Source organism: Dreissena polymorpha, chromosome 12, assembly GCF_020536995.1.
Source record: "Dreissena polymorpha isolate Duluth1 chromosome 12, UMN_Dpol_1.0, whole genome shotgun sequence".
Taxonomy (NCBI): Eukaryota; Metazoa; Mollusca; class Bivalvia; order Myida; family Dreissenidae; genus Dreissena; species Dreissena polymorpha.
The window spans coordinates 55,994,739-56,019,575 of NC_068366.1; the positions used below are offsets into that span (position 1 = coordinate 55,994,739).

Below are 24,837 nucleotides of genomic sequence, written 5' to 3' on the forward strand. Positions count from 1 at the left end.
TTTGTCTCTGATTTTATAGTCAACAAATACAAATGAGTCCTGATTCCAACCACATGATACAGTTTTAAGACACAATTAAAATGATTAAATTGCTGGAATTTAGTGCATTCAGCATGAAACACTAGAGCAGAATTACCTTATTTTATCCAAAATACAAATGCATCCACTTTAGTTGAGATAGTAAATAATTGTTTTAAGGATGCTAAAAAAGTATATCTTCTACTGGTCTTTACATAATTCCCATGTACAGACCACCCAAAAGTGTATTGATAGACCCAGTTTATTGACAATCTGTGTTGCCTTTGTAATAAAACTTTTTCTTGATGTCATAAATTATTATCAATGTAGATGTAATGAATTTCAGATTGAAATCAATTGGTATTGAATATGACCAGCACACTTATAATCATCTTTATCAAACCTAGTCATCTATTGGTGTGTTTACATTGCAAATAGCATGTAATTGATATAGTTGATTTGGAGCTTTTATTACAGGGATTGTAAATATGAACATTATTTCATAAAGGGTTGTACAAGTAATCAAGTCTTGACATAAATAGTTTTTGTCAAGTACATATCACATGCAAGAAACCCCTATACCTCAGCTTAGAAGCGTTTGCTTAAACTTGACCTGGTATGAACTGCCAAAAATATGTCCTTTTGACACTTAAATCCTAGATTTGGTTTAAGGCAGACAGAATCAATGCATCCCTTCATTTTAAGCTTCATGATTGTATATTTCACACAAAATAATAATACAAATAAAAGGTTTATTAAAGTCAAGACTATATCATCAAAATGTGAGTCCACAGATATTATCAGAACTTTAAAATTTTCTTACATCCCTCCTTTGCATATATTGCAAACAAACAAAAACTCTGGTTTTTTGGTAATAGCTGTTGGGACTCGCATACCGGCTGAATGGATATGTTCCCTCAATCTATTTTTAAAAATAATGTCTTTCTGACCTTGCTTGTAAATAAAATAATCATTGGTAAATCTGTCATCTTGTTCATGAATGTAATACTCATCTTTAAATACAGCACTTTCGAAAGCGGGTGGGCTCGCCTCAGTGGCATCACTACTTCTGGGCCTGAGCACTCTCTTGCTGACCTGGTGGTAGGGCACGTCCGCTGCAACTGTCCACACGCAAAGCATGACCCAAGCTGGGGACCCCATCCAGAGTAGTCACAAAAAGAACCAATAGACGGTGGTGTGGGTTTCTGTGGTAACGGGTACGGCGCCGGACGTGTTCCTACATGTCCCTCAAGCAACTGGCGGACTGTGTCTGAGTGTCCATACATGACAGTTGCTTTTTCTTCAACTTCGCCTGCATAGCCTTCTTTTTCTTTAGAGCTTTAGAATCTGCCCTATTGATTCTCGACTCGTCATCAGAGTCACTTGCAAGGGGGTTCTGTTTGTGCTGTCTTACAGTTTCCCACCCGCCTTCTGACGTATCCGCTATCCTTATATGTTTATTTCTAGATTGAATTTTATTGGCAACGTCCGATAAAACTTCCTTTGCGTAGTCGCTTTTCTGGTTTTCAATTGCCCACATGTATTGCTTGATACCTTCATGGACTACACAATTGAATTCATATTGCTTTTTGTTTTCTTCAAATTTCCATTTAATGTCTTTATGTTCTTGTTTAGACGACACTGGTAAACTAACTTGCTGTTTCAAAAAAGTTATATCTACATGCTGTTTCTTTAATTCAAACAAAATTTTCTTCAGATTGTTATTTATGTCTTCCGAACATGTGGCTCGGTCCATGTCGTCCATTGTTTAAAAAACGCTAGCATAAAAATAACATGTATACCATGCAAGTTCCCAAAGCTGAATGACAAACCTTCCAGAGCACCTCTAGCGGCAAATTCATACTGAAGGGAAAGTAATTTTCGACTCATTCAATAAATTTCAAACATTGAAAATTATATTGTATTAGTTTTTCTTGAATAATAAAGAAAGGTATAAGATTTCATTTCAGCTAGCAATTGCAGTAGCATCTCAAACCTGCGAAGAAAAAGAATTAACTTAGAAATTTTAGTAACTGCCTTGTTATTTTTTTCTGTAAGTTAATGTGAATGTTCACCTCCAGCTTGTGGCCCTCTGCCAGCCAGATGATGCCCTACAGTACATGATGACAGCAAAAGATCTCTTACCCAAGTTTCCAAAGCAGGTCAGTATACAACTAGAAAACAAGTTCATCTTAAGCAATGCATATTTTTGTACACAAATTTCTTTTTTAGCTCGTCTGTTTTCGAAAAAAAAACGAGGTATTGTCATAGCCAGCTTGTTGTCATGGTTGTGCCGTTGTCGTCCGACGTCCATGTCGTGCTAAAACCTTCACATTTTGCTCTAAAATCAAAGTGCTTCCACCTACAACTTTGAAACTTTATATGTAGCTGCACCTTCATGAGTTCTACATGCCACACCCATTTTTAGGTCAAAGGTCAAGGTCACTATGACATCTAAAAAAAAAAAAAGAAGCTTTCGCAGTCGAGCGTGGCACCCATTATGCCGTGCTCTTGTTTTATTATTGCAATTTATTATTTACCGGTAATGTTCATTATGGGAACCCTTTTTTAACATGTTATTTTAATGAACAAGATTTATTAGTGATTTGACAACTCATACTGTGTATGCATAACAAAATTGTTTTAAGACACTGTCAAACAAAATGTTTGTCGCCAACTTGTATCCGGTATTATTAAGACTCATTTCTATGGTTCTCTATGTACACTGTACAATTTAAGGATTAGCTTATCTGTTTGCTAGGTGCAAAGCACTGTCAGTTTCTTTAAATATTAGGTATAATAGTGTTAAAGGTGGGTTAAAAGTAAATATTTATCATGTAGGTGTGAATCATTTCAGTGTTTGTAGAAATAGGCTTTGTAAACATTTTTACATGGATATAAACATACACACTTTAGACATGCTGTCTGTTTGTGGTCTATACATTCATTTGTGACACAATTTGAAAATATGTACATTATGCAGGGTCCTTTTTTATAGAGATTTGAAATGCACGTATTATAATTCCATGTATTATATACCTTACGTCTTAACTAAAAAAAATCTAACATAATCTTAAATATAATGATTTAAATTGAAACAGATAAATTTAAACATAATATATTGGAATAATAAACTCAAGAAACATCGGGCATCTGAAGAGAAATTCTTGACCCACACTTGTCTTTTATTTAAGGTATTGACAGAATGCCTATACAATATGGGACAATACTTATAATACTACATAAAACTTAAACATTATATAAGCTGGAGTCAACCCCTTTGAACAGTTTATGCCAAGTATTGGTGTTTAAAAAGATTGAATGGCATGTCGCAACTCACAGCCCAGAACTATTGCAATGCAAAGTAAAAAGCAATACAAGAGAATTTAAATAATTATCCCCACACTCCGAATTTGAGCTGGGGGATTATGTGGTTATCTCTGCTGTCTGTCCGTCTGCTTGTCCGTCCTGGCCACAGTCTTCTCCTACACTATTAGCACTAGAACCTTGAAACTTAAACACATTGTAGCTGTGAGCATAATTTATGTGCAACAGTGCACTTTTTGGAATTTTGATCTGACCCCTGGGTCAAAAGCTGCAGCGTCAGGATACGCGTAGACCGTGGCCACGCCATTACTAGTTTTATTTTGTAATTTTACTACTCAATATTTAATATGCACATTAGAGCTTCAAAGCAACGTAAGTAAGCCTCAGTAAGTGCAATTTGTACCATATATGTGAGTAGTGAATGGACAATGTACATGGCATAGTGTGCAGATATTGTTCAGACGACACAGGACATATTTTTGGGGGCTATTTAAAGAACATAAATAATTAATTGCAATCTGCTACGATAACACTTATATAATATGTGTGTTTACAAACCTAAATATTATGTAAATTATAAATACAATTGTATTATTTAGTAGTAAACATCATTGTAGTACCTTTAAAAGTAATAATAATACTAATAATAATAGGATATTAATTATACATGTAGCTGCTGCGGATTATATATAGCTCTAGATTGATAGATTATTGACTTATGACAGAAACTTAAGATCAAAAACCAATAGACAAGTAGTATTACATGTAGGCAAGTTTAGACAAACAAATCGCTCCTTTTCAATAGACTCTCGTGGAGATCTGGTATGTTGTTCACAATTCAGAAAGGGTATTCAGCAGTGCTTGTCTTAAACAGATTTTCTCCAGTGACTTATATGTACAAAACATAACACATAAAAGAAGTCTTCTTTCCCAGCCTTTGAACACAGTAAATACTTCATTATTTTAGAAAGAATATTGATAGGGGTATATAATAAATTCTTTTAAAATGTAGACTATAATTGAAAGAACACAAATATGTTTACTACTAAATAATACATTTTGTTCAAAACACTATGCTTTCAAATATGGGCTTTAACAATGTGAAATATTGACAAACTTATAATTAATTAGCAATGTATTGGCTCAGTAATTAAGAATCATTTCATTGTAAATTATAAGACTTCTGGCTAATATAAAATTACAAAAAATGATCTCATCAATAAATCAGGAATTGTGACTAAGATTGTCTGTGCTGACACAGTTAATGGTTTAAAAGCTTGTAAACTTTTGACCCTTTACCTATAATTTACTGATGATGTTAATGTAACTGAAATATTCAGTTAATGATCTGGTTAATTTAACAAACCAAAATAAGTTCTTTTGAATCTTAAGTGAGCAACACACAGGTAAATGTTGCTTGCTAAACAATGCTTCTATTTTAGCTATAAAACTTGCTTTATGTTTCATGAAAACATAATTTAAGTTAATGTTTTTACGTCCAGCACTCTATTATGCCTTTGATGTAGATATTGAAATGGTAGTCATTAAATTTACCTTATTTGTTTGTCATTAACCTGACCTTCAAATGACCTTAGATTTGCAAAGTGTTGGATATTTAGTTTTTCTTCAGATTTAATTAGTTTCTTACTAGATTGTAAACAGAAATTTAGGTAATCCCATAATAGTGTTGCACTATTCATAGTGTTGATTGTGTTTAATTGGATCGACACAAAAGTTCAACTTAAATTCAATCAAAAATAGCAACAACAACAAGACAACATTAAATACATCATAAGTTCTAATCTTTCAAATCGATTGTTTTGGGCATGCTGTGACACAGAGACTCTGAACATTAAAACATATGCAATATTCTTTTATATAAACCTCAAACTCATATCTGATGTTGAATAAATATTTGTTACTGTTTAAATAGAAAACTGGTGATATTGAACAACACCATCTCTTTGTGTAATTTGCCCCAAACTTTCTTGAAATGTTTGTTGCCTTAAAACATTGCTCAATTTTGAAAATCAGCCAATGGGCACCATGCAGGCACTTGAGAGTTATTATCCCCCGCCAAAGGCGGAGGGATATTGTTTTGGCGTTGTCCGTCCGTCCTTCCGTCCGTCCGGCACTTTTGTGTCCGGAGCCATATCTTGGAAGTGCTTTGGCCTATTTTCATTGAAACTTGGTATGAGTATATATATGGATAAGACGATGATGCACGCCAAATTGCATTGTACACCATCCGTTAATAACGGAGTTATGGCCCTTTGTATCTTGAAAAAATGCTAACATCTGTGACAAAGCTCTAGTTTGGCGGGGGATATCAATTCAACGAATTTGCTTGTTTCCCTTTATTTATTACAGAGAAATTTGCAGTTTTCAATCGCTTACATAGTCAAATCTTTACAAACTTTCTGGAAATGTTTGTTCACATAAATGGTTGCTTAATTTGATAACCAACGAATTAACTTCAGGGACATAGAGATATTGCCCTTTCTTTATAAAAAATGTATATAAAAAATAATTTCTATTATAAATCCTGCAGCTTTTGTGGATTCTTCATCAAATTTTCTGAAACTGTTTGATTATTTAAAATTTAGTTAAATTTAGATAATACACCAATACCTGCAATGCACTTCAGAGACATTGTCCTTTGTTTGTACAGAAAGTGCAAAATGTGCAGTTTTAATTACAGCCGTCTTAACTCATTCACTTTTCACTGAATCTTCACCAAACTTCCCTGATATGTTTTGCAGTTTTTTTTAGGACAGGCATATAATGCTGTCCATGACCTTGTTCATAACTTCAATACGATATGTTGTATGCACCAACTTATATGGTGCTTGCTTAAATGTCAATGTCACATATGTGAAATCGTTTTTTTTGTAGTAACAGTTACTAAGGATCTGTGTATATGTGTTGCACTATTAAATGTTCACATAGTTTCTATGTTCAGTAAAATGTAATAGGGTGATCTGTGACTTGCTGATACATTTATAGTTAAACAATATTTCGAAATGAAACATCAGATTTTCACTTATAAAATTCTTAACAGTTGTAATGTTTTTAACGGTAGACTTGTGTAATTTTGAAAAAATCTTTAAAATACCTGGTAGTTAATGTTTTTTCCTTAAAAGATATAATACTTGGAATAATTTTAAATAATTAAAACACAGTTTCAACAGTTTTGTCCTCTTCTGAAATTTTAAATTGTGACCTAAGGGAGGACAATCTAAAATGCTACCACTTAGCCATTCAGGTTTTTTAATTTAATAGAATATTCAAAATGCTATGTAACACACACATGTTGTAAATGCTTAATGCTAATTTTGAAAATCAGCCAATGGGCACCATGCAGGCACATGAGAGTTATTATCCCCCGCCAAAGGCGGAGGGATATTGTTTTGGCGTTGTCCGTCCGTCCTTCCGTCCGTCCGGCACTTTTGTGTCCGGAGCCATATCTTGGAAGTGCTTTGGCCTATTTCATTGAAACTTGGTATGAGTATATATATGGATGAGACGATGATGCACGCCAAATTGCATTGAACACCATCCGTTAATAACGGAGTTATGGCCCTTTGTATCTTGAAAAAATGCTAACATCTGTGACAAAGCTCTAGTTTGGCAGGGGATATCAATTCAACAAATTTGCTTGTTTCCCTTTATTTATTACAGAGAAATTTGCAGTTTTCAATCGCTTACATAGTCAAATCTTTGCAAACTTTCTGGAAATGTTTGTTCACATAAATGGTTGCTTAATTTGATAACCAACGAATTAACTTCAGGGACATAGAGATATTGCCCTTTCTTTATAAAAAATGTATATAAAAAATCATTTCTATTATAAATCCTGCAGCTTTTGTGGATTCTTCATCAAATTTTCTGAAACTGTTTGATTATTTAAAATTTAGTTAAATTTAGATAATACACCAATACCTGCAATGCACTTCAGAGACATTGTCCTTTGTTTGTACAGAAAGTGCAAAATGTGCAGTTTTAATTACAGCCGTCTTAACTCATTCACTTTTCACTGAATCTTCACCAAACTTCCCTGATATGTTTTGCAGTTTTTTTTAGGACAGGCATATAATGCTGTCCATGACCTTGTTCATAACTTCAATACGATATGTTGTATGCACCAACTTATATGGTGCTTGCTTAAATGTCAATGTCACATATGTGAAATAGTTTTTTTTGTAGTAACAGTTACTAAGGATCTGTGTATATGTGTTGCACTATTAAATGTTCACATAGTTTCTATGTTCAGTAAAATGTAATAGGGTGATCTGTGACTTGCTGATACATTTATAGTTAAACAATATTTCGAAATGAAACATCAGATTTTCACTTATAAAATTCTTAACAGTTGTAATGTTTTTAACGGTAGACTTGTGTAATTTTGAAAAAATCTTTAAAATACCTGGTAGTTAATGTTTTTTCCTTAAAAGATATAATACTTGGAATAATTTTAAATAATCAAAACACAGTTTCAACAGTTTTGTCCTCTTCTGAAATTTTAAATTGTGACCTAAGGGAGGACAATCTAAAATGCTACCACTTAGCCATTCAGGTTTTTTAATTTAATAGAATATTCAAAATGCTATGTAACACACACATATTGTAAATAAGTAATGCTTTATTATTTATTAGATAACTATCCTATACAAAAAGTTAGTATACATAGTTTAAGTTGTTGGTGTTATTTTCTTGTTGGAATGTTATACATGCATTTAAACATACATACATTCTTTTTTAATTAATACAAAAATATTTGGGTTTTAAAAATTGTCAATCTGTGAACAAGTCCCTCTGACAATTTTGAGACCATGTTTGAATGTGTGCTTTGTCAAGCATTCTGCAATCAGTGTTCAGGAACTAAGATGAGCCCACCTCTTGTATATATTCCCAGTCTGTTAACAAGTCCCTCTGAAATGTGCCTCATGCAGGCAGGCTTCCTGTGCATGCTGTGCTACAACACTGGCGTGGAGCTGTACAGACAGAAACTCTTCTGTCAGACCATCATTTGGCTGAGAGAGAGCTATGAGCTGGGCAAGAACATGAACACCATTGGACCTCGCAACCAGGTGGGCAGCTTTTGGTGTAGACTGTTCTAAGATTTTTATTCATTGAAAAAGTTTCAAAATCACGGTTTGTTTTGAAATAGTAGTTTTTTCTACATTTTATTGGTGTATGAAACAGTTGGAATAATATTATACCTGATTCAAATTAAAGTTATACATGACCAAAAGAATAACATGTTGCCAGGTTATTATTAGTGTCAAAAACCCTTACTAATTTTATTAGCTCGGCTGTTTTCGGAGAAAACCCGAGGTATTGTCATAGCCAGCTTGTCGAGTCGTCCGCCGACGTCGTGAAAAAACCTTGACATTTTGCTCTTAAATAAAAGTGCTTCAACCTACAACTTTGAAACTTCATATGTAGATGCACCTTGATGAGTTCTACATGCCACACCCATTTTTGGGTCACTAGGTCAAAGGTCAAGGTCACTGTGACCTCTAAAAAAGGGAAAAAAATCTGACAAGCTTTCATTTATTAAAAAATGCACCCACAGCCAAGCGTTGGCGTTGGCACCCGTTATGCGATGCTCTTGTTACAACTGGGCATAACTCATTACAATGACATCTTGAGAAAGAGAGAGGGTCAGTTATCTGTGAAATAACCTAGCTGAAGTTTTTAAAGGAATTGTATTTAGTTACATATATTTATATTGTTAAGGTATTTTTTACCTTACATGTATAAGCAATGCTGCAAGAAACATATAATACAACAGTACTTGAAGTTTGCTTTGTGTAACACACTGGACATACTTCAGGCAAGAACATTGAGGCTGCTGGCAAACGTGTACTTGGACCACAATCCAGAAGAGAATGTGCAAAATGCATTGAATGCTGTCAGTTTGGCTAACACTGTAAGTATGTCAAAGACAGAGATCAAAATGTTTGCTATAAGTCTTTGGGAGTTTAGTTTAAATGCCCGAAACCTGAAGCCTGGGTTATGTTCAAGGTTGAATCTTTTGTTTTCGCAGGTAATCCAACAAATGAAAAGCCGAAATATATCAATTACACCATGCTGATGAAAAAATATTGGATATTAACAAATTATTATTTTAAAAAAATTGACCCAGAACGTTAGCACTTGAAAAACTTAACTTTTGTTTCTATCCTGTCCCACTAAAAATATCAATCATTTTGTTAATAATGAATCTCTAACTGAAAAGTTGCTGTAATATACACAGGTAGTGTGGCTACTGGCTCAGGAAAAACTCTGGATGGAATAGTCAGGAAATGTGACATTTGGGGGAAAAATGAGGGAATTGTAAGAAAATGAATCCAAAAGTGACACAGTTAATAATTTCATGTGCAGAGCTAATCTAAAAAAAGTGTTAAAGGTATCAATTTAAAACTAATAAGATAGGTTGATCTCATTTAGGTGGTGTTCTGTGCACAAGAACCATACCTTTTGCTCTTTGTAAATTTGTGTTCTCGAATTTTGAGCGGCGAATATCTCCACAACTATTAGATATATTAACTTGAAACTTCATATGTAAGAACCGTAGTTCTAATTTGGGAGGGTGTGCAGCATGCAAGAACCATAGCTCTTGCTCTTATATATTTAGAGGTCTTTTTGTATTTGTACTGGCTGGCTGGCTGGCTGGCTGGCTGGCTGGCTGGCTGCTGGCTGGCTGGCTGGCTGGCTGGCTGGCTGGCTGGCTGGCTGCTGGCTGGCTGGCTGGCTGGCTGGCTGGCTGGCTGGCTGGTGGCTGGCACTGCTGCTGGCTGCTGGCTGGCTGGCTGGCTGGCTGGCTGGCTGGCTGGCTGGCTGGCTGGACTGGGCTGGCTGCTGGCTGGTCTGGCTGGCTGGGCTGGCTGGGCTGGCTGGGGCTGGCTGGCTGGCTGGCTGGCTGGCTGGCCTGCTGTCTGGCGGGCTGGCTGGGGCTGCTGGCTGGCTGGCTGGCTGGCTGGCTGGCCTGGCTGGCTGGCTGGCTGGCTGGCGGCTGGCTGGCTGGCGGGCTGGCTGCGTCTGGCCTGGCTGGCTGGCTGCGGCTGGCTGGCTGGCTGCTGGCTGGCTGTCTGGCCTGGCTGGCTGGCTGGCTGGCTGGCTGGCTGGCTGGCTGGCTGGCTGGCTGGCTGGCTGGCTGGCTGGCTGGCTGGCTGGCTGGCTGGCTGGCTGGCTGGCTGGCTGGCTGGCTGGCTGGCTGGCTGGCTGGCTGGCTGGCTGGCTGGCTGGCTGGCTGGCTGGCTGGCTGGCTGGCTGGCTGGCTGGCTGGCTGGCTGGCTGGCTGGCTGGCTGGCTGGCTGGCTGGCTGGCTGGCTGGCTGGCTGGCTGGCTGGCTGGCTGGCTGGCTGGCTGGCTGGCTGGCTGGCTGGCTGGCTGGCTGGCTGGCTGGCTGGCTGGCTGGCTGGCTGGCTGGCTGGCTGGCTGGCTGGCTGGCGGGCGGGCGGCGGCGGGCGGCGGCGGGCGGGCGGGCGGGCGGGAGGGCGGCGGGCGGGCGGGCGGCGGGCGGGCGCGGGCGGCGGGCGGGCGGGCGGGCGGGCGGGCGGGCGGGCGGGCGGGCGGGCGGGCGGGCGGGCGGGCTGGCTGGCTGGCTGGCTGGCTGGCTGGCTGGCTGGCTGGCTGGCTGGCTGGCGGAACAAGCTTGTCCGGGCCATAACTATGTCGTTCATTGTCAGATTTAAAAATCATTTGGCACATTTGTTCACCATCATTGGACGGTGTGTCGCGCGAAATAATTACGTCGATATCTCCAAGGTCAAGGTCACACTTTGAGTTCAAAGGTCAAAAATGGCCATAAATGAGCTTGTCTGGGCCATAACTATGTCATTTATTGTGAGATTTTAAAATCATTTGGCACATTTGTTCACCATCATGGGACGGTGCGTCGCATGAAAGAATCACGTCAATATCTCCAATGTCAAGGTTGCCACGACAAAAAATAGATTAATTTTCAAACAAACTTACAAAGGGGGTTAATTTTGTTTGTTCATTTCAAAAGTTCAGTTTGAGTCGTCTCCCTTTATCAGATTTTTTTTTCACAATGAAAACCTGGTTTTGTGACAATTTTGTCCCTTGTTGTACTTAAATTGTGTCTGTTGCATTATCAAGAAAGAAACAGAATTATCAACTTTGAACTTAAGCTAGATATCATAAAACAGATGTGCAGTTCATACAAACTACAACTCTTGCATCCATGTTTTCTGAGTTATTGAACTTCATTTTTCTATTTAAATTTTTTGAAGCATATCTTGAAAACTATGAGAGGTAGATTTCATTGAGGGCATGTGCATCGTAATTCTTGCCTCAGTATATTGAGAGTTATTACCTTTTTTTATTTGTTTCATTTAAATTTTGAATGGACATATCTGAATTTTGAAAACTGCATGAGATATCAAATATGTAAAAAGATGTAATAATGTAAAGTGCAGTGCACTCAAGCCATAACTCCTGCTTTCATAATTTTTCAGTTATTGCCCTTGTAAATGTTCATGCTGAAAATGTGTCCATTGTGACCAAAATATGCGGTATCAAGTCTGAACTCACTGTTTGTATGGTTGGGAAACCAGTTCCTAAAACTGAAATGCCTATTCCCTCTGACAAAGCAGCATGCAAGGGCATTGCGGGCACAACAGTGACAGTTCTGTTTTGTTTCACAGAATGTGGTATTGCTGATTTTCCAGGAGCACAGTCATCCTGCAGGCATTTACCTGAAGCTGAAGATCCTCATGTTGGAGAATGCTGACAATGATGTTATCAAGAGATGTGAGATTGTGATTATTACCAGATTTCAACCCCTGGCTGCTTTAATTTCAGAATTACATCATTATAATTTAAAATCAATCTGTCTTCTCACGTATAGAGTATGATTATGATTTATATTTTTGTATCTTAAGAACAATAAATAAATAAAACATATATTAAACATAGATCTCAATTGTACTTCTTGAAGGTTTAAGGTATCCTAGCTGCTACCTTTTGATGTTTTCCTATTCATTATTTTTTTACAAAAAAATCAGGTTTGAATATAATTTATATGTGACGCTGTAATTCTTTCAATTCAAGACACTTTTTTTAAAGATCTAGCATTATACATTTTAAAATATAATTTATTGTCACAACAATCGTGAATTTAAAAAATCACTAACATCTTGCAAATTATAATATCCATGCCCAGTTTTCCCTGTGGAAGGCTAAAAAACAGTACATGTATGTAGAATAACCTCAGTGTACCACTGTTACAGGCATGGGAGAGCTACTGAAGGTTCCAGAGCTCACAGTGGACCTCAGCCTGCATACACTGCAGCTGGTTAACAAGCCAGACAGGTGAGGGAACAAAGGGCCCCCATATTCAAAACGCTCCCTTAAAAAAATCTGTATACATTACCGGTAATTGAAATAATGAAATCTCATGATAGTAAAATAGGTACTGGATTGTATTTATTGAATTTGACATGAATATTTATAATTATGTTGAACTTAATTATGATTTCTCAATGCAGTTCTGTGTAAATACCAGCTTTTGCAGACAGATTCTGCAATATTGCCCCATTGAAGCAAAAAGGTACCATGTGACATTGAAATTAGAAGGCATGTGTAACCTTTTTGCACCAATGGGAACATATACATGTAAGCATGTCAAATGTCGCACTGAGCAAGTTCAGAATAAAGCTGCTCATCATTGCATGGATTTACTTTTTAAAGATTTATTCATGAAATTACCAGTGTGTATGTCCATTAACAAAAGCAGTGAGTGAGGGTTTACATCAAACATAATAAGCAATCTATTCAATTGGTAAAACAGAACAAGCATACCTATTGGTAAAACACAACAAGCATTCTCATTTTTCATACACAACAAGCATTCCAATTGGTAAAACAGAACAAGCATACCTATTGGTGAAACACAACAAGCATTCTCATTTTTCATACACAACAAGCATTCTGATTTGTCAATATTTTGAGTTAAAACTATGTTTGGTACTATATGTGTCTTGTTCTGTGAAAGCTGGTCATAATGCATGCGCGTAAAGTGTTGTCCCAGATTAGCCTGTGCAGTCCGCACAGGCTAATCAGGGACGACACTTTCCGCTTAAACTTGATTTTCGGTAAGGAGGGACTTCCTTGAAACTAAAAATACCATAAAAGCAAAAAGTGTCGTCCCTGATTAGCCTGTGCGGACTGCACAGGCTAATCTGGGACGACACTTAACGCACATGCATTAAGCCCAATTTTCTCAGAACAAGACACATATATTGAATGTTTGTAGTTGCAGAGACAGACTCAGGTCAATACTGAATGACATCGTGAAGACGCAGGGACAACCTGTAAATAATAAACTCTTCATTACAACAACAGCAGAGCCAGACTTGATCCTTATAAAAATATCACTAGAATTGCCTCTTGCAACTCACTAACCACTATTACCATCCACAATTTCAGATTGGAGCTAGTCATGTGGTTGATAGAGGAACTGCTGCGGCGGTTTGAGCACTCCCCAGACCTGGGTCGGCTCATGGTCACCAACACAGAGGTCCTCCTGGAGGCTGGCATGCACAAGGAGGTCAAAGAGTTTCTCGAGTTTTGTATCAATGGTAGGATGTTGGGGATTTTTATGGATAAAATATTATATTGTGATGTTATCATTTTGTTGACATAATATTGTCTTCAATGGAGCAATTGTTGCACATGTTGTTGTTTTATTGAGAATAGTTAACATTATGATAATTATTATGAATTATTATGTTTAATTGTGCAATAGTTCTGTTGAAATTGATATATTGAAAATGAATAACCGTAATATAAATTAAAAGCATGCAAACTTTTTTCTTTTATTCGTGAAATATGAGCTCAGAATTTTTATTTGAAATTAATTGGCAAAGTTTTTTCTAATTACAATCCCTCTTTACAAGCATGGAGATTGCCCCCCCCCTCCCCCCTCCCCCTCCCTGCTTATTTGTTTTGTGTCTCCTCAGCAATTTATCGGTCCATTCAACCTAATCATTTTTAACCAGGTTTTCCGAAGGAAAAAACTGGTTATTAGATTGGCGAATGCGGGCGGGCGGGCGGGCGGGCTGGCTGGCTGGCGGGCTGGCGGGCGGGCGGAACAAGCTTGTCCGGGCCATAACTATGTCGTTCATTGTCAGATTTTAAAATCATTTGGCACATTTGTTCACCATCATTGGACGGTGTGTCGCGCGAAATAATTACGTCGATATCTCCAAGGTCAAGGTCACACTTTGAGTTCAAAGGTCAAAAATGGCCATAAATGAGCTTGTCCTGGCCATAACTATGTCATTCATTGTGAGATTTTAAAATCATTTGGCACATTTGTTCACCATCATGGGACGGTGTGTCGCACGAAAGAATCACGTCAATATCTCCAATGTCAAGGTCGCCACGACTAAAAATAGATTTTTTTTAAAAACGAACTTACAAAGGGGGTTTATTTTGTTTGTTCATTTCAAAAGTTCAGTTTGAGTTTTCTCCCTTTATCAGATTTTTTTTTCACAATGAAAACCTGGTTTTGTGACAATTTTGTCCCTTGTTGTTCATAGCTCATCACAAGGGGAAAACCCTGGACTTTGCAGTGAAGAAGCAGTTTCACATTATTTTCTGGGAGCAAGCTGCAATTGCATTTGAGGTAATGAGGTATTGAAGTCAGATGAAGGTACATTATTATTGCATTATCAGAACTATAAGATACATAAATAACATATACATGAATAACCTTTAGTATATGCAAGCCATTTTGCATTGATAGGACATACAATTTTAGAGCTACAGTCTACTCTCATTATCTCGATATCGCATATCTCGATTTTCTTGATATGTCGTCCTAAGCTATATGTCCCGACTTTTTTCCTTCTGTATCTATATTAATAAACATCGCATATCTCGATTTTCATTATCTCGAGTCATTTGATATCTCGATATAAAAATTTGTCCCGAGTTCCGATTTTACATGTATTTACTGTGGCTTCTCGAAGTGCGAATCACTGTCCCAGTGTGGGCAAAGGTGAGAAATTTTTTCTTTGATACTTCACCGTCCCGCTTTGCCCGGCTGCTCCCGATACTGTGCGGTAGGTAATTGATCCGTTAATTGCATCAATTATCACACGTGTTTAATGTTGTTAGCCATTAACACTTGAGTAATACCTGTCACTTTAACTGCAATTAATACACAGCCTGCCAAAAGGCCAAAAGATTGATTGAAAATTAGCGTTAAAAATACGCTTTTACTAAACATTTTATTCAAAGTGTGCGTACATTAACATAAAATTCAATCTTTCATGTTTATTTTGATACCAAAATCATTTTTCCGAACAAATGATTAATATATCGCATCTATATATTTGAAATGGGTAACACCCTACATGCACGCGTCAAGAATTTCCAAAATGGCGGCAGTGTCAAATATGCTATGTTTGTGACACGATAAAAGGCCTTGCTTTCCTCATAAACTAACACAGATAAAGGAATCATCGGTGTCATTCATTAGGTATGTACTTATTTTATTACAAATTATGTATTTTATTGTTAAAAAAAGTACAATTGTCTGTAATTTTTGAATTTATTAACTTGATTAAGATTAGCTCCACTCGCGAAAAAGGAGTGAACTCTATGAAATAAATTTTTATCTGTTATTTCTTGATAACGCCTAATCGGATATCTCGAGCTCTCGTTATCTCGATATTTTTAGCTCACCTGAGCACAACGTGCTCGTGGTGAGCTTTTGTGATCGCCTTTTGTGCGGCGTCAACATTTGCCTTGTTAACACATTTATTTTCCGATCTTCATGAAACTTGGTCAGAAGATTTGTCCCAATGATGTCTTGGATGGGTTTTAAAATGGTTTTGGTTGCTTTCAAAACATGGCTAACAAATTGGGGCGGGGCATTTTTCCTTATACAATGTATGGATATATATTGCTTTAAACCTTATTAACACTTAAGAGGCCACATTTATTGTCAGATCATCATGAAACTTGGACAGACAATTTATCCTAATGATATCTTGGATAAGTTTGAAAATGGTTCCGGTTGGTGGAAAAACATGGCTGCCAAGTGGTAAATTTTGGCATTTTTCCTTATATAGCTATGGTAAAACATTGTTAACACTCTAGAAGCCACATTTATTGTCCGATCATTATGAAACTTGGTCCCAATTATATTTCTGACAAGTTCGAAAATGGTTCCAGTTGCTTGAAAAACATGGCCACCAAGGGGGCTGGGCATTTGTCATTATATGGCTTCATGAATCTTCATGAAACTTTGTCAGAATATTTGTTTAAAAGATATCTTGGATGTGTACGAAAATGTTTCTGGTCTGTTGAAAAACGTGGCTGCCAGGGTGTTCACTAGTCATGAAAGTTGGTTAGAACATTTGTTCTAATGAAATCTTGGGCTGCACAGAACAGATCAGTTCCTTTGAATCTCAGGTGAGCGACTTTGGGCCTTTTAGGCCTTCTTGTTTCTTGTTCCTGCCGACTTCGAGATAACGAGAATAGACTGTATTTTTATTCAAGATTTCAAATATTTTTCATTGCAAAAGTCATTTATCATATCATTTATTTCATTTTTCCTTGTCATAAGTATTGTGTGTATTTGTTGTACATCAATTATATAAAATATTGATCATAATAACTGATGCATTTACATCAAACCATTATATTTCATTATTAAACATTTCCTATAAACCTTAGCAAGGCATGTTCAACACCACACATATTTCTCTATTTATTCTTTCATTCAGACGGAGGATTTCCAGTCCTCCCTGGAGTGGTACAACTTCTCCTTGGCACTGTATGGACAGTCCAACCCTGGGGATCTCACTCTGGCCAAGCTCCAGAGGAACAGGGCTAACTGCTATATAGCGCTAAAAGCATGGGATAAGGTAGGCACCTTAATGTGAACAGAGAATACAGGTGAGTGCTGAACATAATTAGCAATATGTTAATAGCAATTTATTGGGGTTGTTTAGACTCTACAGTCACTTATCAAAATATTTATGACGGATTTGAAGAATCTGTCTTTTCTCATCCTGACATATAATTAAAATTAGATTCATAGAAACCTGACAAACTGTTACAGAGCCCTTAGTCTCTTGATAAGCTCAAAAACCCACACAGAATAAATAAGTATTCAGGGGTCAGTATTAAAAACGCTCCTAAAATAAGTATAATCTTAAGTCATCCTGAAGCAATCTCTGTGAAAGTAAGTCAGTCCTCAGGAACAAAATATATTTTGCATGAGGATCGTGAACAGTATCCAGAATAAAGACCCTCATGCCCAGTAAAATAACAAGTTAAGTGCTAATTTGAAGTTGACCTGCCAGTAAGTTGGACTTTGGGCAAGTTATACTTAGTTAACCAGACTTTGTGGCCAATCATGGTTTTTGGCCTTTCCTGGAGATTGCTGATGTGAAAAGTCAAAAAATACAATTTTTCTGTAAATAAGGCTCAGTTTTGCCCTAGTATTGTAAACTAAAATAAAAATATTGATTCTTTTCTGCAATATAAGGATTGGAAATAACGTTCAATAAACCAGCTTAAGACTGAAGGAATTTCAGTATTTTAAGGAGTTTACTGAAGTTGTTCACTATAAGATTCAGTAATGTTATGATCACTGAATATCCTTATTGTTGAGGCATAACAATTTAACAATGTGATCTGTTGTTTAATTTTTAAACAAGATAAAAATACTTCCATATTTCTTTTGGCATTGTTTATGCTTAGCCTTTATTTTGTTGGTGGATACAAAATTGTGTTACTTTATCAATTAGCAACAACTTATGACAGTCAGAAACATGATCTCATATTAATTTTGTAAACTGTAGGACCCTAGTTTTTGCAAGAAAAAAACACTGATATACATTAATTTGTATTTGGTTTATCTGTGTGATGTGACTTTTTCAAGATGAGCACAGCCAGATAGGTACAGGGCTTGATCAACTGTTAATCAGATGATTTTGAGTTTTACTTCTGGCCTTTCCATATAACTTAAAGGGGCCTTTTCACAGATTTTGGCATGTTTGGAAGTTTGTCATTGAATGCTTTGTATTGATAAATGTAAACATTGGATATAAAAAGCTCCAGTAAAAAATCAAGAATAAAATTTAAAAAAAGAAAAAAAAGGTAACCCTAGCCAGGACTCGAACCACTGACCCCTGGAGTTCTGGAGTAAAAAGTCTACCACTTAGAACACTCGGCCATCCTTCCAGATACAATGCCAGATGTAGTTTTATACTTTATATAAGCAATCCTCGTAGTTTCACAAAATATAACGACAACAACAGAACTCTCCAAATTATTATTTCGTTTCGCGTTACAACGCTTTATAATTTTCGGGTTTTCAAATTATCAAAAGATACATATAATGGATATTTTAGAGCATGGTAAATGTTCAGTATTACTGTTTCCTCACAAATATCATAACTAAAAACGAAAATTTGCGAATCTGAAACAACTTTTTTAATTTTGTCAATTTACGTGAAAAGGCCCCTTTAATTGTCAAACAAAAAAGCCAAAAAGTCTTTGCAAACAAACATCACCATATCTGCCTAGTCTTCACTGGCGTCCTACCATGAATAGTGTGTGTCCTTTTTCAGGCTAACACAGCCATCACAGAGTCTCTCAAGTGTGACCCCAACTGTCGTCAGACCCAGTTCATACTGTTCTCCCTAGCATTGCAGGAAAATGCAACAGACAAAGGTACCACTTGAACAGATGTTAATCATCTCCTGGCCTTGTTCCAAATACCCATACTTAGAGTTAAAATAATTGATGGAACTAGACTCAAAAGAGAATGTATGTACTGTAGTAAAAATACTGTTAAACATTTGTCATTATCAAATCATTCTATTTAACAAATGGTTAATATAAGCTGGACCAATATTCACATAACTCTCTAGTAAAATATTTTCTTAATTTTTACTAAGTGAAAATTTCAGATCATGTTTTATATAAGGAATCTGATGTTTTCTATTTACAAATGAATAAAATGTTAATCGTGTTAGCAATATTAATTTGGTTGAAGCATAATACAGTACAGCCAACGCGGATCAAACATAATCCTCGGTCACGCCCAGGCCAGAAAGTTAGTACGCGGCGGATGCGTCATGTGTTCACGTGGGGTATCGTCGAGGCACGCGGCATCGATCTGCACAACAACACGGAGTCTGTATTAATTAACCTCGCGTACTTTCGCTGAATAAATCCGCCGCATACGTATGCGGCGGATCGAGTGCAAAGATATATACATACATGTACATTTGTGTAGCGTTGTAACCTAGATTTACGCTACTTTCATAAGTATTATTTTCACGTTTTAATAAGCAGATATGATTTTTATATGATGCTTTATAGACTATTTATATAATAGCACGTCCTCAAATATATTCAACAGGTAATGCGCCTTAACAAATTATCGTTGAATTAATTACGCACAACTGTTAATGTTTTGTTTGATTCTCAAATGAGCATTATTCAATTTGTAATCAGAAACACGCTTCCGAATTTTAATGCTAACCCGACATTGACAATTTAATTATAGCGTCAAATAAACAGTGCTTTATCCTTTGTCTCAATAAAAAGCGCGCGAAAATTATGCATACATGTATATCCTCGCATAGAAAGTATGGGTGTTTTTCGTGTTGTATAAAAACATGAACATCACGTCAGTTGATTTACGCGTGTTCAGTGGAAAAAAAAACACCCCGATTGGACGTTATTTCATCACATCTTTTAATAAAAACAAATGCCAAAATTTATTTTACACTTAAGAAAAATGGCGAATGTTTGTATTTCTTGAAATTCATGAGAACGTTTATCGTAAATATTTACCAGAATTTGCTTTAAAACTGGAATATACGGGATTATCGGGTTGAGAAGCGAGAAGAAAAATAGGAAGTATGCAGTAATAGATACATTAAATAAATTATAATTTTATATATTATTATAATTGTTCTTTTAAAATTTATTGACTAACTAATAATTTTTAAAAGATTTTTATTTTATGATGCGCATCGACTCTGCGTCATATCACGGCTTGCCTCGGCTGACAGATGCGAAAAATTGCGACGTGCCGCCGCATACTGATGCGGCTTAAACGGCCAACTTGGCATCGACTCGTTGCGCCTTGACTCCGCGGATCGCGAAATATATTTGTTCCGCGTTGGCTGTACTGTATATAATACAAAACTTTAAAAAGAAATTGCCAGGGATTTGAGGAATTAATGCAATTTAGGAATTGTTCTGAATTTCTTGGAGGATTTTTATGAATACCTGCCCTTGTCAATACCAATTAGGTATCATGTTTGCATTTTTGTTTAATAACAGTTTTGAGGATCTTATGAATTGTTCTTTATAACCATGTCTAAAGTCTATAAGAATAGGTTGGTGAACATTTTTCTTGTATAATTTACTATATGGAAATTCATTTGGGTTCCTTCTGCAAGTGGGTCACATCTGCATACAGGATGCATTTTAAATCTTTCACAAGCCTTTTATAGCAGATTTTGGAAAATTGAATAATTTCAAAAGACTTAAACAAATAATTTGAAAGCTTTAAGCCATTAATTGATACAAAAGTTGTTATCAGTTTCATCATTTCCCAAATAAGTGTGTAAAACTCGAGTTAAACACGAGTTTTATCCGTGTTAAACCAAGCGGTAATGGCAGTTGGTTTTTAGTGGGTTTTGGTATGTTGGTTTTTGTGAGTTTTGGTAAGTTGGTTTTTTCTGTGTTTAAAGTGGGTATTTTTACCAACTTGGTTAAAACTGAGTTAAACACAGAAAAAACTCACTTGTTACATAAATGTGGGCTTTGGTAAGTTGGTTTTTTGTGAGTTTTGGTAAGTTGGTTTTTTGTGAGTTTCGGTATGTTGGTTTTTTGCGCGTTTTGGTAAGTTGGTTTTTTCTGTGTTTAAAGTGGGTATTTTTACCAACTGGGTTAAAACTGAGTTAAACACAGAAAAAACTCACTTGTTACATAAATGTGGGCTTTGGTAAGTTGGTTTTTTGGTGAGTTTTGGTATGTTGGTTTTTTGTGAGTTTCGGTATGTTGGTTTTTTGTGAGTTTTGGTATGTTGGTTTTTTCTGTGTTTAAAGTGGGTTTTTTTACCAACTTGGTTAAAACTGAGTTAAACACAGAAAAAACTCACAAAAACCAACATACCAAAACTCACAAAAAACCAACATACCAAAACCCACAAAAAAACCAACATACCAAAACTCACAAAAAACCAACATACCAAAACTCACAAAAAACCTACTTAAACACACTTCTGTCTACAATAGTGTGTTTAAGTTGGTTTTTGTGAGTCTTTTGTTCGCTTAAGGGATCATAAAATTTTGCTTGTTTGACCTGTAACCTTAGTAAAAAAAAATATTTACACCTTAATGGTAAAAAGGTTATTTGAGATAAAATCACAACAGATCATTACAAGCCCCATGTGATTACAAATAAAAGACACACACAATTTGCAAAAAACAATGTTTATATTAAAAAAACAAATAATGTGAACATCTTTACAGTGCATTTTTAACAAAACCAGGAAAACATCTACCCAAGATACATTATTCAATATGCGAGCACATTTAACATAATAAATTAAAATAAATAACATTCTCCTCTTTGGGCTTCCACAGGTAAAAATGGGAGGAAGGGTATGAACCATGATTATATACAGTTTCAGTTAGTGAGGGGTGATACAGAGGATAAAATTAATAATAATTGTTTTTAACTGTGTTGGTGGTACCGGATTTATAAAATGACAACATTAAGGAATCCTCCATCCTATCTTTTCCTGGAATAGCCCTTTACACATATTTACACCTATGAACAAAGGAACATATTGCTCAGCACTAAACAGTTTATATATTCTCCCCGCAGTACATGACACGAAGCCTCCTCAAGGCCCATCTCATGTTCTCTTCCACTGTTGATATGGGCAGGGCAAACTTTTTGGAGATGACAACTGAAATGTATATGAACAATCAATGCAGGATTTTACTGTACATTACAGTATTAAAAAAACATGTAGAAGTTTATTCCACCCAAATCAAGTCTGATCTGAATGACTTGATTTTGGTGGAATAAACTTTTACATCAATATCATCAGTTCAGATATCCCATTTTAACATCATCTACATTAGAAGGATTTCAAAAGAGGTTTTTGAAACAAGGAGGCAAATTACTGTTGCTTGAATTTTTTATATCGTTCAAAATTAGAGCTTGATCGTTAACTTTATACTGAGGTTATTTTTGTCTGCCTATGTGTTAAATTCTCAAAACTTTTATACACAAACACAATTTTTAGTAACTCTTAAATTTTAGCAGTAGTATTAAATTAACGCAAGACAGATTATGTGCTGGAGTCAAATTTGAATCAATTGCATTCAAAATGAATATGGAGGCAGTAGAACACCTATATATTTAAATCCCCTTTTTCCCTATAAAAAAGAATCATACCAACCATGGCGTAGTGTTCAGCAATCAGGAGACCCTCTCGAATCTCCCCCTTAGGGGAGGTTGAACAGCACTTCATAGAGCAGTCACCAGCTGATCAGGTCTGAAAACTATACTGTCATGGCCTTTGCGAGGTGCGTCTTGTGCATGATCTCATTTGAGATCAGGTCCTGAAAGATATTTTATAATGTAAGTGATAAATATTGCTGTTATGGTATATCTTGTTACTATAAATATTATTAATTTAAATCAAAACAAGTTTGTTTGCTTGTTGTTTTTGTTTGTTTATTTTTGGCAATTTAAATCCTGTGATCACATGTGACTTAACGCTTGTCATAAATAATTAAAAGAAATTACGTGTGGTAGAAAATACTGTTTGAAAATGTACCAAGATATGTGGTCTCATTTGGCTGTGTGGACTGGTCGGAAGTGTGACGCCTTTCAAATGCTAAAACCTGTATAGTTTTACCTCTCAACATATCCAACTTTCCTTGGTCAAGGACAGGGCTCGGTTTTCCCACTTCTGATCTACTCAAGTTGGGCTGCTCGTGCAGGGTAAAATCTGGTGTCAAAATCCATACATCAGTTAGTCCCCCTTCTGCTGTCTTTTGGCAGGAATATTCTATCCAAAGAATCTTCCAATCAATGTAAATTTCACCTTTGGAGTCTAACCTTCAAATTTAAAATATAAAAGTTTTCATTGAATATGTGGGAAAGAAATCTGTTCATTAATGACCAGAAATAGGTATAAATAACATTTAAGATGACAATAATCATAAAATACAGCCATAATTATTCAAATGGTGTTGTTTTTCCTTATAATTGCATTACATTTATACTTATCCATTTACATTTCCCAGTGACAATACATAAATATGATAATGATCATAATTAATTCAATATAAAACTAAATAAAAAAGTGATGTAAAAATGAAAATACAAACCTAAAACAACTGTTCTTCAGTATTCCAAGATAACAGGCATTTGATGAATTATGAGACCATATCACTTTAACCATCCACTTTGAATCTCCTTTGCAACAAACTTATTGTTGATTTACACATTGTAGTACATACACATTGTTTTCACCACACAATACTTTATGCTGAAAGTTATTCAAGACATTTTAAACTAGAATTATAAGTCTTAATGTTACACAATTATACCTTAAAGCTCAAAGTCAGTTGATGAAAACCCCATTTGTTTTCAAAACATAACTTCCTGTCTCCAGCCAATCAAAGTCGCTTGTTTTCAAATAGATGGTGGCTCAGCCAATCAAAAGTCTATCAACACCCCTTTGTTAGGCCTATAGATGGAGCACTGATACTGTGATAAGAATTAATGTTTATGATTTAATTGGGGGGGGGGGGGGGGAGGGCTAATCTCTTATGTGTGTCAGCCAATTACTAAATCTGAGAAATATCTACTGATTTCAACACCAACATATATGTATTTATTGAATAATACACAGCACCCTTAGCATATTATATTTAATTGTGAATATTTAAAAAAAACATGCTGAATGGTGTTAGCAAATAATATTAATAGTATAAATATTATTTATTTTTATTGCCTTTTAAATTGTATGTTAAAGGTCAATGTGGTAGGCATTAATTGTATTGGGGTTAAATATCAGTATAAGAAAGTTAAAATAGTTATTGTTTTTATGTTGAGGAGATATAATTGATGCTGGCATTAGCCCACATAAGTTTCCATATATTAATCAACACTTTCACACTGAAACTAGTTTTATTTATTATAGAAACAGTGTCACTCTCCCCCTCAAAAAATGAATAAAAAAACACACTGTAAGTCTATTGAATTCTCCAAAGAACATGAATTAAATGGAAGTATTCACATTTTTATAGATGTGTGATTGTTCTTATAATATATTTAATATTTATGTATTGATTCAAAGTGAAAGACAAACAATTTCATATTCAGGTATAAAACTAAGTTTGAACATTTTAACATTTTTATAGTATCTGTGAACCTGTGATGTTCTGA

At 35.9% G+C, this 24,837-nt stretch overlaps 1 protein-coding gene and 1 long non-coding RNA gene across 8 annotated transcripts in view; one reads left to right on the forward strand and one right to left on the reverse strand.

Moving 5' to 3' along the window:
- Positions 1-24,837, forward strand: part of LOC127853191 (testis-expressed protein 11-like) — a 199,511-nt gene that overhangs the window by 150,502 nt on the left and 24,172 nt on the right. For all 7 annotated transcript variants that reach the window (XM_052387464.1, XM_052387463.1, XM_052387462.1 and 4 more), the window contains 9 exons: positions 2,100-2,180; positions 8,298-8,435; positions 9,185-9,280; positions 12,048-12,129; positions 12,609-12,690; positions 13,807-13,958; positions 14,922-15,007; positions 17,118-17,258; positions 18,972-19,074. In XM_052387464.1, coding sequence (XP_052243424.1) covers positions 2,100-2,180; positions 8,298-8,435; positions 9,185-9,280; positions 12,048-12,129; positions 12,609-12,690; positions 13,807-13,958; positions 14,922-15,007; positions 17,118-17,258; positions 18,972-19,074 — 961 coding nt within the window. The remainder of the gene's footprint in view (positions 1-2,099; positions 2,181-8,297; positions 8,436-9,184; positions 9,281-12,047; positions 12,130-12,608; positions 12,691-13,806; positions 13,959-14,921; positions 15,008-17,117; positions 17,259-18,971; positions 19,075-24,837) is intronic.
- LOC127853207 (uncharacterized) lies at positions 21,898-23,300 on the reverse strand. The gene is made up of 3 exons (XR_008036529.1): positions 23,219-23,300; positions 22,834-23,000; positions 21,898-22,339 (listed from the first exon to the last, which is right to left on the reverse strand). It is a non-coding gene; the product is annotated as an uncharacterized LOC127853207 (long non-coding RNA).